The sequence below is a fragment of the Fukomys damarensis genome, unplaced genomic scaffold, assembly GCF_012274545.1.
Source record: "Fukomys damarensis isolate Sample0158 unplaced genomic scaffold, DMR_v1.0_HiC HiC_scaffold_24, whole genome shotgun sequence".
NCBI lineage: Eukaryota > Metazoa > Chordata > Mammalia > Rodentia > Bathyergidae > Fukomys > Fukomys damarensis.
Window position 1 is genome coordinate 1,561,865 of NW_022900936.1, and position 12,323 is coordinate 1,574,187.

The 12,323-nt window shown below is 47.2% G+C and overlaps 1 protein-coding gene across 2 annotated transcripts in view; it reads left to right on the top strand.

Moving 5' to 3' along the window:
- Positions 1–3,026: 3,026 nt before the first annotated feature.
- Positions 3,027–12,323, top strand: part of Ube2g2 (ubiquitin conjugating enzyme E2 G2) — a 26,441-nt gene continuing 17,144 nt past the window's right edge. The window contains exon 1 of one of the 2 annotated variants that reach the window (XM_033768149.1): positions 3,027–3,204. In XM_033768149.1, coding sequence (XP_033624040.1) covers positions 3,156–3,204 — 49 coding nt within the window. In that variant the 5' untranslated portion in view covers positions 3,027–3,155. Of the gene's footprint in view, positions 3,205–5,334; positions 5,354–12,323 lie in introns of those variants that run through there. The other variant, XM_033768150.1, reaches the window with a different exon arrangement.

Consider the following 12,323-nt stretch of genomic DNA (forward strand, 5'->3'; position numbering starts at 1 on the left):
CACTCTGCGAGGCTGCAGCTCGACCTGGGGCTGAGCGCTCCGCGGTGCCGCCCGGCCGCTGTCAGTGGGGTTCGCTGCGGTGGTTCCCGTAATTAGGTCGCAGATAGTTTGGGGACCGAGTTGAAAATAAGCTAAGTAACAACGCATTACAAGTTAGTGGCAAGCGCACGTGCAGCCCCATTTCCTCAGCTGTTGGTGGCGCCGCGCAGTGAGAGTTGATGTTGGGCTTCAGCAAACCGGTGTTACGAGCACAGGCTCGTTAAATGTTCAGGTAGTGCTCAACGCCCAAGGTCCCTTCGGGAACGAACATTTATACCTTTGTCTTGCATTTTTGAGACCGGGTTTCACTACGTATACGTGGCCCAGGCTGACTATGAACTCATGATTTATGATTCTCCTGCGTCTCCCGAGTGCTGGGAACACTGGCAGCAAATAGAGCTGTCACAACACCCAGATGTTTTTGTATATTTCGGAGAGATTTTCAGGGGACAGCTGGGGGGGGTGTGTGCGCCCTGAACGGAAGGTTGACTGGAGGCGCTGTTACCCGTCTTTTGTTGAGAGAAGGGTTCAGACGTGTGAACACTGCGTTTCTTGGTGCCCCAGTCTTTTGTTTCTTTTACTTTTTTTTTGTACTGGGGATTGAACTCAGGTCCTTGTGCGTTCGAGGCAGGCGCCAGAAGCACTGAGCTAAATCCCTGGCCTTGTCTTACTTTTTTAGCCCTGTTTCTACATTGTGAGCAGGTGTTACTGTTTCACTTTTTTTTTTTTTGTAAATATACGGGGATCAAACTCAGGTCCTTGCGCTTGCAAGGCAGGCGGCAGAACCACTGAGCTAAATCCCTCGCCCACTTTTTCACTTTTATAGAGAAGGAGACCATCAGGCCTCTGCATAGGGAATTGAGTTCAGGCTCCTGTTCAATCCAGTTTTGGGCTGGTGAAGTTGATTTTTTCCTCTTTACAAAGCTTCATCCATTATTTCCACAGCATTGCCAGTTAATTTGCAGTAATAAACCTAAGTAACGATTGTTTGCCAGAGCTGTATCCCAGAAGTGTGTCATCTGTGTTTTTATGTCTTAATACATGAAATGCTGGACTATCTCTGGCAGATGGCTCAAGTTCTGTACTCTGACACTGCTGAGCTGGCATTGGGAAATGTAATTAAGGCTACTACTCTTCACTGACTTTAAGAAAGAGAGATGATCTTGGATTACCGGAGTGGAACTAGTAATCACAGAAGGCCCAAAAGCGAGGGAGGAGATTCAGAGGTTCCAGGTATCTGTGGTGGCTGCTTTGAAGAGAAGGGGGCTGTGAGAGGGCTGTGAGCTGCCAAGAAACTGAGCATGAGGAGGCAGGCGCAACCTGACTTCAGCCACGTGGATTGAGCTGTGTCAACAGTAAGGCAGAACTTGGGCTGCAGCCCTGCCTACACTGGCCCTCACTTCTGACACACGGGAACTGTGAGGTCAGCACTGGGTGCATTTCTGAGGCCCCCAGTTTGTATTAAGTTGTGGCAGTGAGAGAGCCAGAGTACAACAGTACAGTGAGTAGGTGCTGTGCTGAGGGATTTTCCCCCCTATGTCCTGATATAATAAAATTCCACTTAGGGTCTCTTGTGTCTTAGCACCTAGTTTGTCCTCAGCGTATTTAAGGGAGTGTGAACCGGTGTAGAGGTAAACACAGCAGAAACCCTCTGTGGAGTGGAGTAAAGGTAGATTTGGATTTGTGTCCCAGCACACTTGACTGCTTGGGGATGGAGAATTGCGAGTTCAGGTATGGCTCTGTTCAGGCTCCTGATTTTACAGGAAATTAATCTGCAAAAAGATTTGCTTCTGTTCATAGAGTAGGAAAAAAGGAGAGGCGGGAAAAGAACCAAGTGTTTTAAATTGCTGCCTTCATACCATCCAGCCTTTCCTGGACTGAGAGACAGGCCTAGTTAGTATCCTAGGGCTGCCACCAGTGGGGCAGCTCAGCTCAACTCAGCAGAAGTTTATTCTCTCCCACTTTATTTATTTTTTTGGTACCTGGAATTGAACTTGGGACCTTGCACTTGCAAGAAACACAGCGGAACCTCTGAGCTAAATTCCCAGCCCAGTTCTCTCCCACTGTAGAAGTCTCAAATCCAGGTAGACAAGGCAGTGCTCCCTGGGGAGGCTTGTGGGGGGGCTGCTGCCTTCCCCCCACTGGTTGGGGGCAGTCCTTGTCCTTGGTGCTCCTTAGCTTGTCCCCTGTCACTCTGATCTCTCCTCTACCCTCCCACAGCCATCATCCCTGTCTGTATTAGTGTCCATATTTCCCATTTATGAGGACTCCGGTTGGTAGGTGGGGTGAGAGAGCTCTGTAATCCCAGCAACTTGGGAGGCTTGTGAAATTGAGGTCAGCTCGGGCAACAGAGTAAACCCCATGTCAGAAAGCAACAGAAAGGTATCAGTCTTTGACTTAGAGCCCACCTGGTCAGTGTGACCTTTTTTTTTTTTAAACTGGAGGTTGAACCCAGGGCCTTGTTCTTGCTGAGCAAGTGCTTTGCTATGGAGCTATATTCTCAGTGCTTTTCACTTTGAGACAGGGTCTCACTATTTTTGATACTTTTGCCACAGCATCCTGAGTGGCTAGGATTACGGGGCTGTGCCACTGCACCTGGCTTCTTCACTTTATTTCTTGAGACAGGGTCTCATTAGATAGTTCATGCTGGCCACCTGAGTGCTGGGATTACATGCGTGCACCACCATGCCCAGCTTCTTCACTTTAATTGTTACATCTATGAATACCCAATTTCCAAATCACATTAACAGATTTTGGAGGACTTAAATTTAGGGGGGTGCTATCTACTCAGTGTGGTATCTAATAGGAGCCCAGAGCCTGCATGTTCCAAACTGGCTCCTTAGGTGTTTGGGCCAAAGACCTTGACATGTTCCACCATCCTCCCTCCATACTCCACCCGAGCACAGCATCCACTTCCCCAGGCTGGTCCTGGCCACTCACACCCTGGCCTGGATTCCCAACTCCTGTTCTGCCTGGTCCTTTTCCCTTACACTTTGTCCTGTTTTCAGCACAGCAGACAAACCCTGTCAAGGTTTAAGTTGTGCACACATGCGGCCCTGGGGATCTGGAGACTGGCAGGAGGTTGCCAGTTTGAGGGCAGCCTGAGAACCGAAGAGATGTTGTCTGAAATGACACTGCTCTGCAGCACGGCGGGGAACCCTGAGGGTCAGTAGCGCTCCTTTTCTTTGCTCTGCCCGCCTTCCCCGCCTCCACCCTTTCTGACTCCTCCCCACCCCCGGTTTATCCCCAGAATTGGCACCCAGCTCCCTGGATAGCTTCCCCCACTTCAGGGAGAAGCCAGCCCTGCCTGGCCTTCCCTGCCAGTTCCTCTTTAGTGTTTAAAGTGTTTTTTATGTAAGTTTATAAAAGATTGCTTTTCAGATTAAATAATAAATGAACATCTGTGTTACTCAGCTTTCTATTATTATGACAAGATACTTCAAATTATAAAGGGTAATGGGGGCCGGGGATTGAACTCAGGGGCACAGTTCCTGCCTCGCGAGCACAAGGTCCCGAGTTCAATCCCTGGTACCACAAAAAGCGCGGTGGTGGTTGGTTTGTTTCAGTTCACAGCTTTGGAGGTTTCTGTTCATGGTGGGGAAGAATCATTGCTTTTGGGCCTGTGGCAAGGAATCTATCATGTTAGGGGCAAGCAGCAGAACACAGCTGTTCACCTCATGGCCAGGACATGAAAGAGAGCAAAAGGAGGGGCTGGGGTCCCAGCGTCTTCTTTTTGTTTTTGTTTTTGGTACCAGGGATTGAACTCAGGTCCTTGTGCTTGCGAGGCAGGCGGCAGAACCACTGAGCTAAATCCCTGGCTCCCCAGTGTCTTCTGAAGGACATGCCCTTGGGCCCCAGAAGGGCTGCCTGGCCCTCTGTCCATTCTCTGTGTCCTGGCTGAGCCTTGAGCCCCTGTTAGGATGTGTACTGCCCTGAAATGACTGGGGCACCTGCGCGTGGACTGGAACCTTCAGAACTGAGCCAGATTAAATGGACCATCTCCGGTGTTTGTCACAGTAACAGAAAGCTGGCTAGCACAGTCTTCATGGCTCCTGGCTGTGACCATGAGTGGTGACGTCAAATCTTTGTGCTGCTTCCCCCCACCAGCAGAAGTACACTTGTTTTCGCTTTCACAGTATCTTCTCTTCATGTCTTTTGCTAATTTTATATAGGGTTGTTTGACTGTTGTAGACGGGTTGGAGCTCTGTCGCTAATCTGTGTGGGTGACCTTGTGTTCGTTACTGTATCCCTGCTTGTGCTTAGTCTTTTCAGCCTTTGTGGTGTCTTCTTTCCCAGCCACTGTAAGGAAAGCAGCTCCCCATGAGTTCCCTCCCACACAGTGAGTTGACATAGCGGACAAGGCCCCCAGGACGTGTGCATCTGGAGGACCGTCCCTGCAGTCCTGGCAGTGGGTGTAGCTGCTCCTCAGAGGTTTGCCCTGCCCTGGGTTTCCCTCTGTCCCTGTCTCCTTCCTGTGCCCCTGCCCAGGCAGTGACCAATCCGCCTCTGCTCACTTCCGGCTGGGTGTCCAAGTCTCCCTCTCTCTTTGTCCCCTTCCCAGGAGGTGACTGATTCATCTTCACTTCCTGTGGAGTCTAGTAGGTTTTTGTCAGACTTCTTCAGCTCAGCCTGCTTGTGTTGGACTTCAGTTGTGCTGTTTCCTGTTACCCCTAGTGCCCGCCCACAGATAGGGAGTAACTGGAATAAGTAAGAACGAGGTAGGACCGTTGGGACAGTGCTCTGTCATCAAGGTTAGGTGACTGGGATCTGCCTCCCCTCAGCTGCCGTGGGGGTGCAGGCATGTGGCCTGCACGTGCTGGGCAGAGAGATGATGATGATTCACATTGGGGCAGGAGAGAGCAGGGCGGCATGAGATTTCCTTACAGTTCTTGGAACAGCCATTGGACACTTTGGTATTCCTCCTGGAATTTTCTCTCTCTCTCTCTCTCTCTCTCTCTCTCTCTCTCTCTCTCTCTCTCTCTCTCGTACGGATTGAACTTGGGTCCTTGCACTTGTGAGGCATGTGGCACCACCTCTGAGGTAAATCCCCAGCCCTGGAATTTTCTTATTTACTTTGTACTGGAGACTTAATTTGGGCCTTCTACACTGAGCTACATCTCCAGTCCCTTTAAATTTGTTTTGTTTTGTTTTGTTTGAGATAGGGTCTTGCTAAGTTGCCCTTACCCGGCTTGAACTTCGGTCCTTCTTCCTCAACCTTCCAGACTACTGGGATCTCAGGCAGCACCACAGCTTCCATTAACGTTTTCACACCTTAGTTGGCAAGGAGCTGAAACCCTGGGAAGCCAAACCTCAGGTAAGGGTGGCCTGCTGCATTCTCCTTTTGTTTCGGAGTAACAATCCGTTGTGTGGTAGCCTACCCTTGTCTGTGTGTTTGGGCTCTTTCTGTTCTTGGCCCTCACAGACCGACCTGCACTGTGCATTGTGTGTCTTTCTGTGGAGCTGCTTTCGTTTCTCTTGCATAAATATCTGGGTCGCTGGAAGTGAAGAGAGACTTCCCAAGCATCTGTCTCTTTCCATTCTCACCAGTACTGCGCAGAGTTCAGTTGCTCTGCCTCCCCATGGTGCGTAGGACAGTTGGGCTTTGAGTATTCAGTCATTCTGTTGGGTGTGGATTCCTATCTTGCTGTGGGCTTTTCTGGTTGTTTTGTTTTTGTGGTACTGGGCCTTGAGCCTAGGGTCTCTGCACTGAGCTACATCCCCAGCCCTTTTTTACACTTGTTATTAGCCAAAAGCCGATTTTTAGCAGAGAAGTGATTCCCCAGCCCTTTTTACATTTTTGAGATAAGGTTTGCTGAATTGCCATTGCTGCACTCAAACTTGTGACCCTCCTGCCTTGGCCACCACACTGCCCTTTGTTTTGTTTTGTTTATGTAGCCTAGGCTGGCCTGAAACTCTCAGTGACCCCTCGCCCTCAGCCTTGGGTTCCAGGGTCACATTGTGCCATCATGTGCGGCTTCACACCCTGCTCTTACTCCGGTTTCTGTTGGATTTCCTTGGTGACTGATTCTTTGCCATTTATGTGGGTTCTGATTTTCATTGATGATATCTTTTTTTTTAACTTTTCATTAAGTTTATTGGTACATTTTAGGTATACAATACAATTGCATTCATCATTAGGATCTTGTACTTTTACATGATGTATCTTGGTTCTTATTTTTCCCCACTTCCCTGCCCTCCCTTCACCCCCTTCCCTATTTACAAAGACCTTGTTTCCATTTTTTCCTTTTCTCATACTTTTTCCTTCCCTTCTTTCCTTTCCCCTACCACCTCTATATTCCCTATGCCTTTAGACCTTTTCTTCCTATTCTTTTTTTGGGGGATACTGGGGAACGAACTCAGGACATACTTACCAGGCAGTCTGTGGCACCACTGAGCTGAATCCCTAGCCTTTTCCCATTTTACATTATCAATTATACATTTTGTTTTGTTTTGCTTTTTTGGTACCGGGGATCAAACTCAGGTCCTTGTGCTTGCAAGGCAGGCGGCGGAACCGCTGAGCTAAATCCCTGGCCCAATCAATTGTACATTTTGATCCTTATTTACACTTTTAGTTCCTCACAAGGAAAACTTCGGTATTTACATACGTCCTATTTATTTCACTTAAGAGTATGGCTTCAGTGTGCATCCATTTAGCTATAAATGACTAGTTTCTTGTTCTTTATGGCTGAGTAGTACTCCATTTTTTATATACATATAAAAAGACATCTTTATCCAGTCTCCAGTTGATGGGCAGTTGGGCTGTTTCCAAGCTTTAGCCATCACAAACTGTGCCACTCTGAACATGGGTGAATATATCTCTGTGGTATGATTCTTTTAATTCTTTTGGAAAGATACAAGAATAGGTATAGCTGGGTCAAATGGGGCTTCTAGTTGTTTGAGGAATCTCCATCTTGATTTCCACAGTGGTTGCACTGATGAAATATCTTTAAGTCTTCTGCTCATTTTTAAATTGTGTTGTTCCTGAGTTGTAGCATTTCCTTTTGTCATGTGCATAAACTTTTTTGTTGGAGGTTTGTCCTGTAAGTAGCCCTCCAACTTCCCTTAGCCAGAGACTCCCCTCTTGTTTTTCAGGCAGGCATGGTCCCACTGAGCCACATCCTGGCCCCCTCTCTTGTTTTCATTATGGTGTTCAGCTGACATTTTTAAGTGTGTGTTACAATTTTGTTAATTGTTCCTCACTGTTGTATAACAGATTTCTAGGCCTTTTCCATCTCAGATGACTGAAACTATGCCTGTCCTGAGGCTTGCCTTCTAATTTGCATAATTTTGCCATTTAAAATGCAGACTTTACAACAAAATTTCAATGAAGTCCAACATATTCAATTTAAAGTATTTCTTGGTTCTGTCTTATATTTAAGAAATCATTGCTAAATAGAAAGTTACTAAGGTTTTCTCTTATGATTTCTTCTAGGAGTTTTATAGTTTTAGCCCTCACATTTAGATCTGTGATCCTTCTCTTATAAAGTTTTATATACTCCAAGGAGATCAAGACCAAGGCTTATTTGCACATTATTTGCAAATGCTTTGCTTCTGTGTTACTTTTAGGCCACCAGTCTACCCTGGCCCAGTCTTTCCTCGAGGACACCAAAGTGACCTCATTCAAAGAGCCTGATTGCACAGTTTGATCTGCTTTTGCATTTGACCTGGAGGTCATTCTGCACAAGCCAGTAGGCATGGTTACAGCTAGCTATAGAGTGGACTCCAGGATCCACTCGGTGCTCTTTGGGTAGGCATTGGGGCTTATCCCAGGGCCTCCCCCACTTTCCTGTTACAAATAGACCTGAAATGAATGGGCTATGTGTGCGCCTTTTCCTCTTTCTGCTGGGTGCATTGCTAGAAATGGAACTGCCGGGTCAAGTTTAAGTTCATCTTGTGTGGTGGGTATTTTTTTTTTTTTTTTGTACCAGAGATCGAACTCGGGTCCTTGGCAGGTGGCGGAACCACTGAGCTAAATCCCCGGCTGTAGTGGGTATTTTTAAAGCCACTGTTTTAAGAAAAAATAATTTTTAAACAAATTCACATTCTCAAGGAATTAGTGACAAGGAATAAAATTTGTGATATAGGTAAGATTTACTTCTCTTTTGGAACTTGTTTTTATCAGTAAGCATGAAACCACGTGTGCATGTGCATGTGCGTGCGTGTGCGTGTGCGTGTGCTGTAGCCCTGAAGCAGCCTCCCTTTCCCTGAAGGCTTGTGGTGCAGGTCCTTGCTGGACACTAGATGCCGCTGTTGCTGCGAGGCGAGTGGGATGGGTTCATCTGGTGGAGCTGGATCCCTGGAATCGCAGTCTGAGTCCCTTCCCTCTCTGAAGTGGACGCGGTGGAGGGGGGTTCCACAGGGAACTCCAGCGAGGAACAAAGACAGCTTTCTGGTGCAAAGACTTGATGGTCGCACCGTGGCAGTTGGTGTGGCCCATCACATTTGGCTCGTAGGCACCAACTTGGTTTCCTGCTGACCTTTGTTTCCTCCCCTTCCCTACCCAATTTTAGCAGTTTACGGTCCATCTGTGTTAACCTCATTTTTTGGCCCCTGGGTGATTTGATTTTCTACACTAGGACTGGAGAATTCAGCTGCCGGGTGTGGAGAGTAGAGCCTGTGTGTCGGGGACTGTTTTGCTTCCCCCATTTTCCTCCCCGAGCAGAGACACGGGTGTGTCTTGCTAGCTTCAGGGGCCGAGCTGTACTGCATGCCTCCTCCCTTCAGCACCCTGGAAGCATCCCACTTTGGGCAGTGCTCTGTCCTCCGTTGCTGGCCTCCCCTACTCTGTCTTGCTCTTCGCTTCCCCACATTAGCATCTCCTTGTGAAGGGTTTGCTTGGCTCCCTTGTAGACCTTGTCCCCTGGGATCAAGTTTTCTTAAAAGATGTTGGCATTTGGAGTAAAAACGATTTTTCCTTGTGTAGGCCTGGTTGATAGTAGGTGTGAGCATTCCTGGCCCCCTCCTACTAAAGCGTGAGAACATTTCCCCATCCTTGTGGGATCTGGAGAAGCATCAGTCTCTCCCGTTGTTCCCTGAGGGACATGATGTCTGTCCAGTCCGTTATGTGTGTGCGGTGTGAAGTAGCCCTCAAACTTCCATCTCCAGCCTCAGTCTTCCCTTGGCCCGCAGAGCCACTTCAGTTCCCAAGACACCGAGCTGGACTTCTGCCCCACTCCAGGGTGAGCACCTCTCATGTGGTTCAGAGCGTGGGACCATGCTTGCTTTCCCTCACAGGCCATGCCCACGGCACCAGTGAGCCCAGCTGCCTCTGCCTTTGCTGTCAGCATCACGTGCCCTGCCCACATTGTTGCAGGACAACTTTCTTTTTTCTTTTTTTGTACCGGGGATCAAACTCGGGTTCTTGGGCTTGCGAGGCAGGCAGCGGAACCACTGAACTGAATCCCCCGCCCTGCAGGGCAACTTTCTGAACTGTACTGGGGTGAACTGGGGTGGGGTGATGTAGGAAAATTGTAGGGAACAAGACTATGCCACCAGCCACCTCAGGAGTACCCTCCTGTGACAAGAGGAGGTGGCCTACTGCAGAGACAGCCACTGGCGGGCCTCTGTTACAGGAGCGCTTCCTCCTTGCTTCTCTGGGTCTTCCCACCAAAGCATGTGCTCTGGAACAGTGTGGTTTTTAAGTTAGATTAAATTAAAGTAATTTTTTGGCTTTTAGCTTTTTCAGACAGAGACTTGCTATGTAGCCCAGGCTGGCCTTGAACGCACAGCGATCCTCATATTTGGCTCTTAATTGGCTTTGAGACTCACTGAATAGTTCAGGCTACCTTGAAATCATTGTGTAACCCAGGCTTGCCTCGAACTCCCGAATGCTGTGATTACAGGTGTCATTAACCACGCCTGGCTTGTTTTATTGGAATATCTGTAATGGTACTTGTACGAGGCTTGCCTGTCCTTGCCTAACATTGTATTGTGTGTAGTTGTGAGTCATTTATTTTTGTTTTCATTCCATTGTATGAATACCACATCTTGGCCTCTTTTGATAGATATTTGGGTGGTGTCCATGTTCTAGACCTAGGACTAATGCTACTGGGAAGAGTGTGGACTGTCTTCAGCGCCCATGTGTGTACACATTCCTGCTGGAGACATGCTGTCCATGCACTCTTCTGGGAGTGGTTCCAGTGCCTTTTCCCACCAGCAGTGTGGTTCTGTTGCTTCCCACCTTCCTGGGCTCTTCTCATTGGTCTCTTCAGCCTGGGCTGGCAGGTGGTTCTGGGGGCTGAGTGTTTCTCTTCAGTGGGTATGGAGCGCCTTGCTGTGTGGTGTAGGCTGCTTAGATCTCTTTCTTGTGTGAAGTGCCTGTTCAAGTCTTTTGCTTGTTTTTCTTTTGTGTTTGTATTTTTAACTGGGTATTGAATCCAGGGCCTTTGTATCAAGCTACATTCCATATATATATTTATAGTACATATAGTACATATGTATATATTACACATAGTATTTTATATATCCATATATGGAGAGGGGGCAGGGAGAGAGGCCATCAAACACACACACACACACACACACACACACACACACACACACACTTCAGTAGTTCATCATACTAATGTCTGGAAGCTGATGGCCACCACTTTGAGCACTTCATTCTTTGAGCCAAAGATAACATAGTAATCTCATAATGTCTCAATAAATTTAGTATTAAAATGTTTATACAAGCTTTTCCTAATGTATACACTCTTTGGTGGTCTCTAGCTCTTGTTCTCTGTACGTATATATGTATATGTGTATTTTATATTATACACACACACACACACATATATATATTCTTTTTTTTTTTTTTTTTTTTTTTTGTATTGGGGATCGAACTTAGGTCTTTGTGCTTGTGAGGCAGGCAGTGGCCAAATCTCCAGCCCTGTATATATTTTTTTGATACAAGGTCTTTCCAGGTTGCCAAGTTGCCCAGGGTAGGTTTGGATTTGTGGTCCTCTCTCCTGGCCTGCTGTGAAAGTCATTCTTTAGAAATTCTGGATACAAGCCCTTTGTTGGTTATCTCTGTTGCAAATTTCTTCTCTGGGCCTTACATTTTGATGTTCTTAAAGTGTCTTTTGATGTCAGAAGTTTTTTGGGTTTTTTTGTTTGTTTTTGTTTTGTTTTGTTTTGTTTTGTTTTTTGAGAAGGGTCTCATTATATAGTTGAGACTGACCTGGAACTCACTATGTAGCCCAGGCTGGTCTCAAACTCACAACAGTCCTCCTGCCTCAGCCTCCTGAGTGCTGGGGTTACAGGTGTGCGCCACTACGCCCGGCTTGATGTCAGAAGTTTTAAATTTCATTATTCTTCATTGTATCTTACCCTTTGTGTCTTTTGGTTATTGATTTTATTGTTGTTGCTATTCAAGAAGTCTTTATACAAAGTGCATGAAGATATATTATCCTCTAAGAGATGTTTTATAGTTCATAAAACAGTTGAAATTAATTTAGGGGAGCCAATGTTATTGAGTTAAAATTTGCACATAATGCGCCAATCTCAGGTAAGTAGGCCCTTGTGCAGCTGCCATGACAGTCACGCTGTGGGATGTTCGCATGGCTCCCAGAGCTCCCTGTGCCCTCTGCTCCTCCCTGCTCCTGGTCCCTGCTGTGACTACATTAAGTTTGCTTTTCACTACAGGCCCAGCACCCTTAACTTAGACACCCATCAGGAAAGCCCAGGATCTACTCTGTTGGGGTGTGCTGTGACTTGTACTAAGTGATACTCTGCCTGCACAGCAGGTTGCTTTTCTGGAATTCAGAGAGATGGTTCTGGAGTCTTCCTAGTTCAGACTTCCTTTGCTTGGTGGAAGCTGTGGGTCATCCTGTTGTACACACCGTAGTTCTGTCCTGTAGGGCACCTTTGTCTTGCTGGGCAATGGGTCGTTTCCAGTTGGGAAGTGGCCGTGAACACTCAGCTCTGGGTCTGTGTGGACACACAGTCCCTTAGCCGCTGTGTGATCCCTGCTGTGACCCAACTGCCAGTGACGCAGGAAGAGCCAGCCACCACATTTAACAGCACGTGGGGTTGGCAGTCATTTTATTTTTGTTTGTTTTTTTTTTTTGGTACCGGGGATCGAACTCAGGTCCTTGTGCTTGTGAGGCAGGCGCCGGAACCATTGAGCTAAATCCCCGGCCCATTCATTTTATTTTATTTTTATTTTTTTGGTACTTAGGATCAAACTCAGGTCCTTGCGCTTACAAGGCAGGCAGTGGAACCACTGAACCAAATCTCTGGCTGCAGTCTTTTAATGTCACCTATTCTGTCACGACTACAGACATATATATATATATATATAT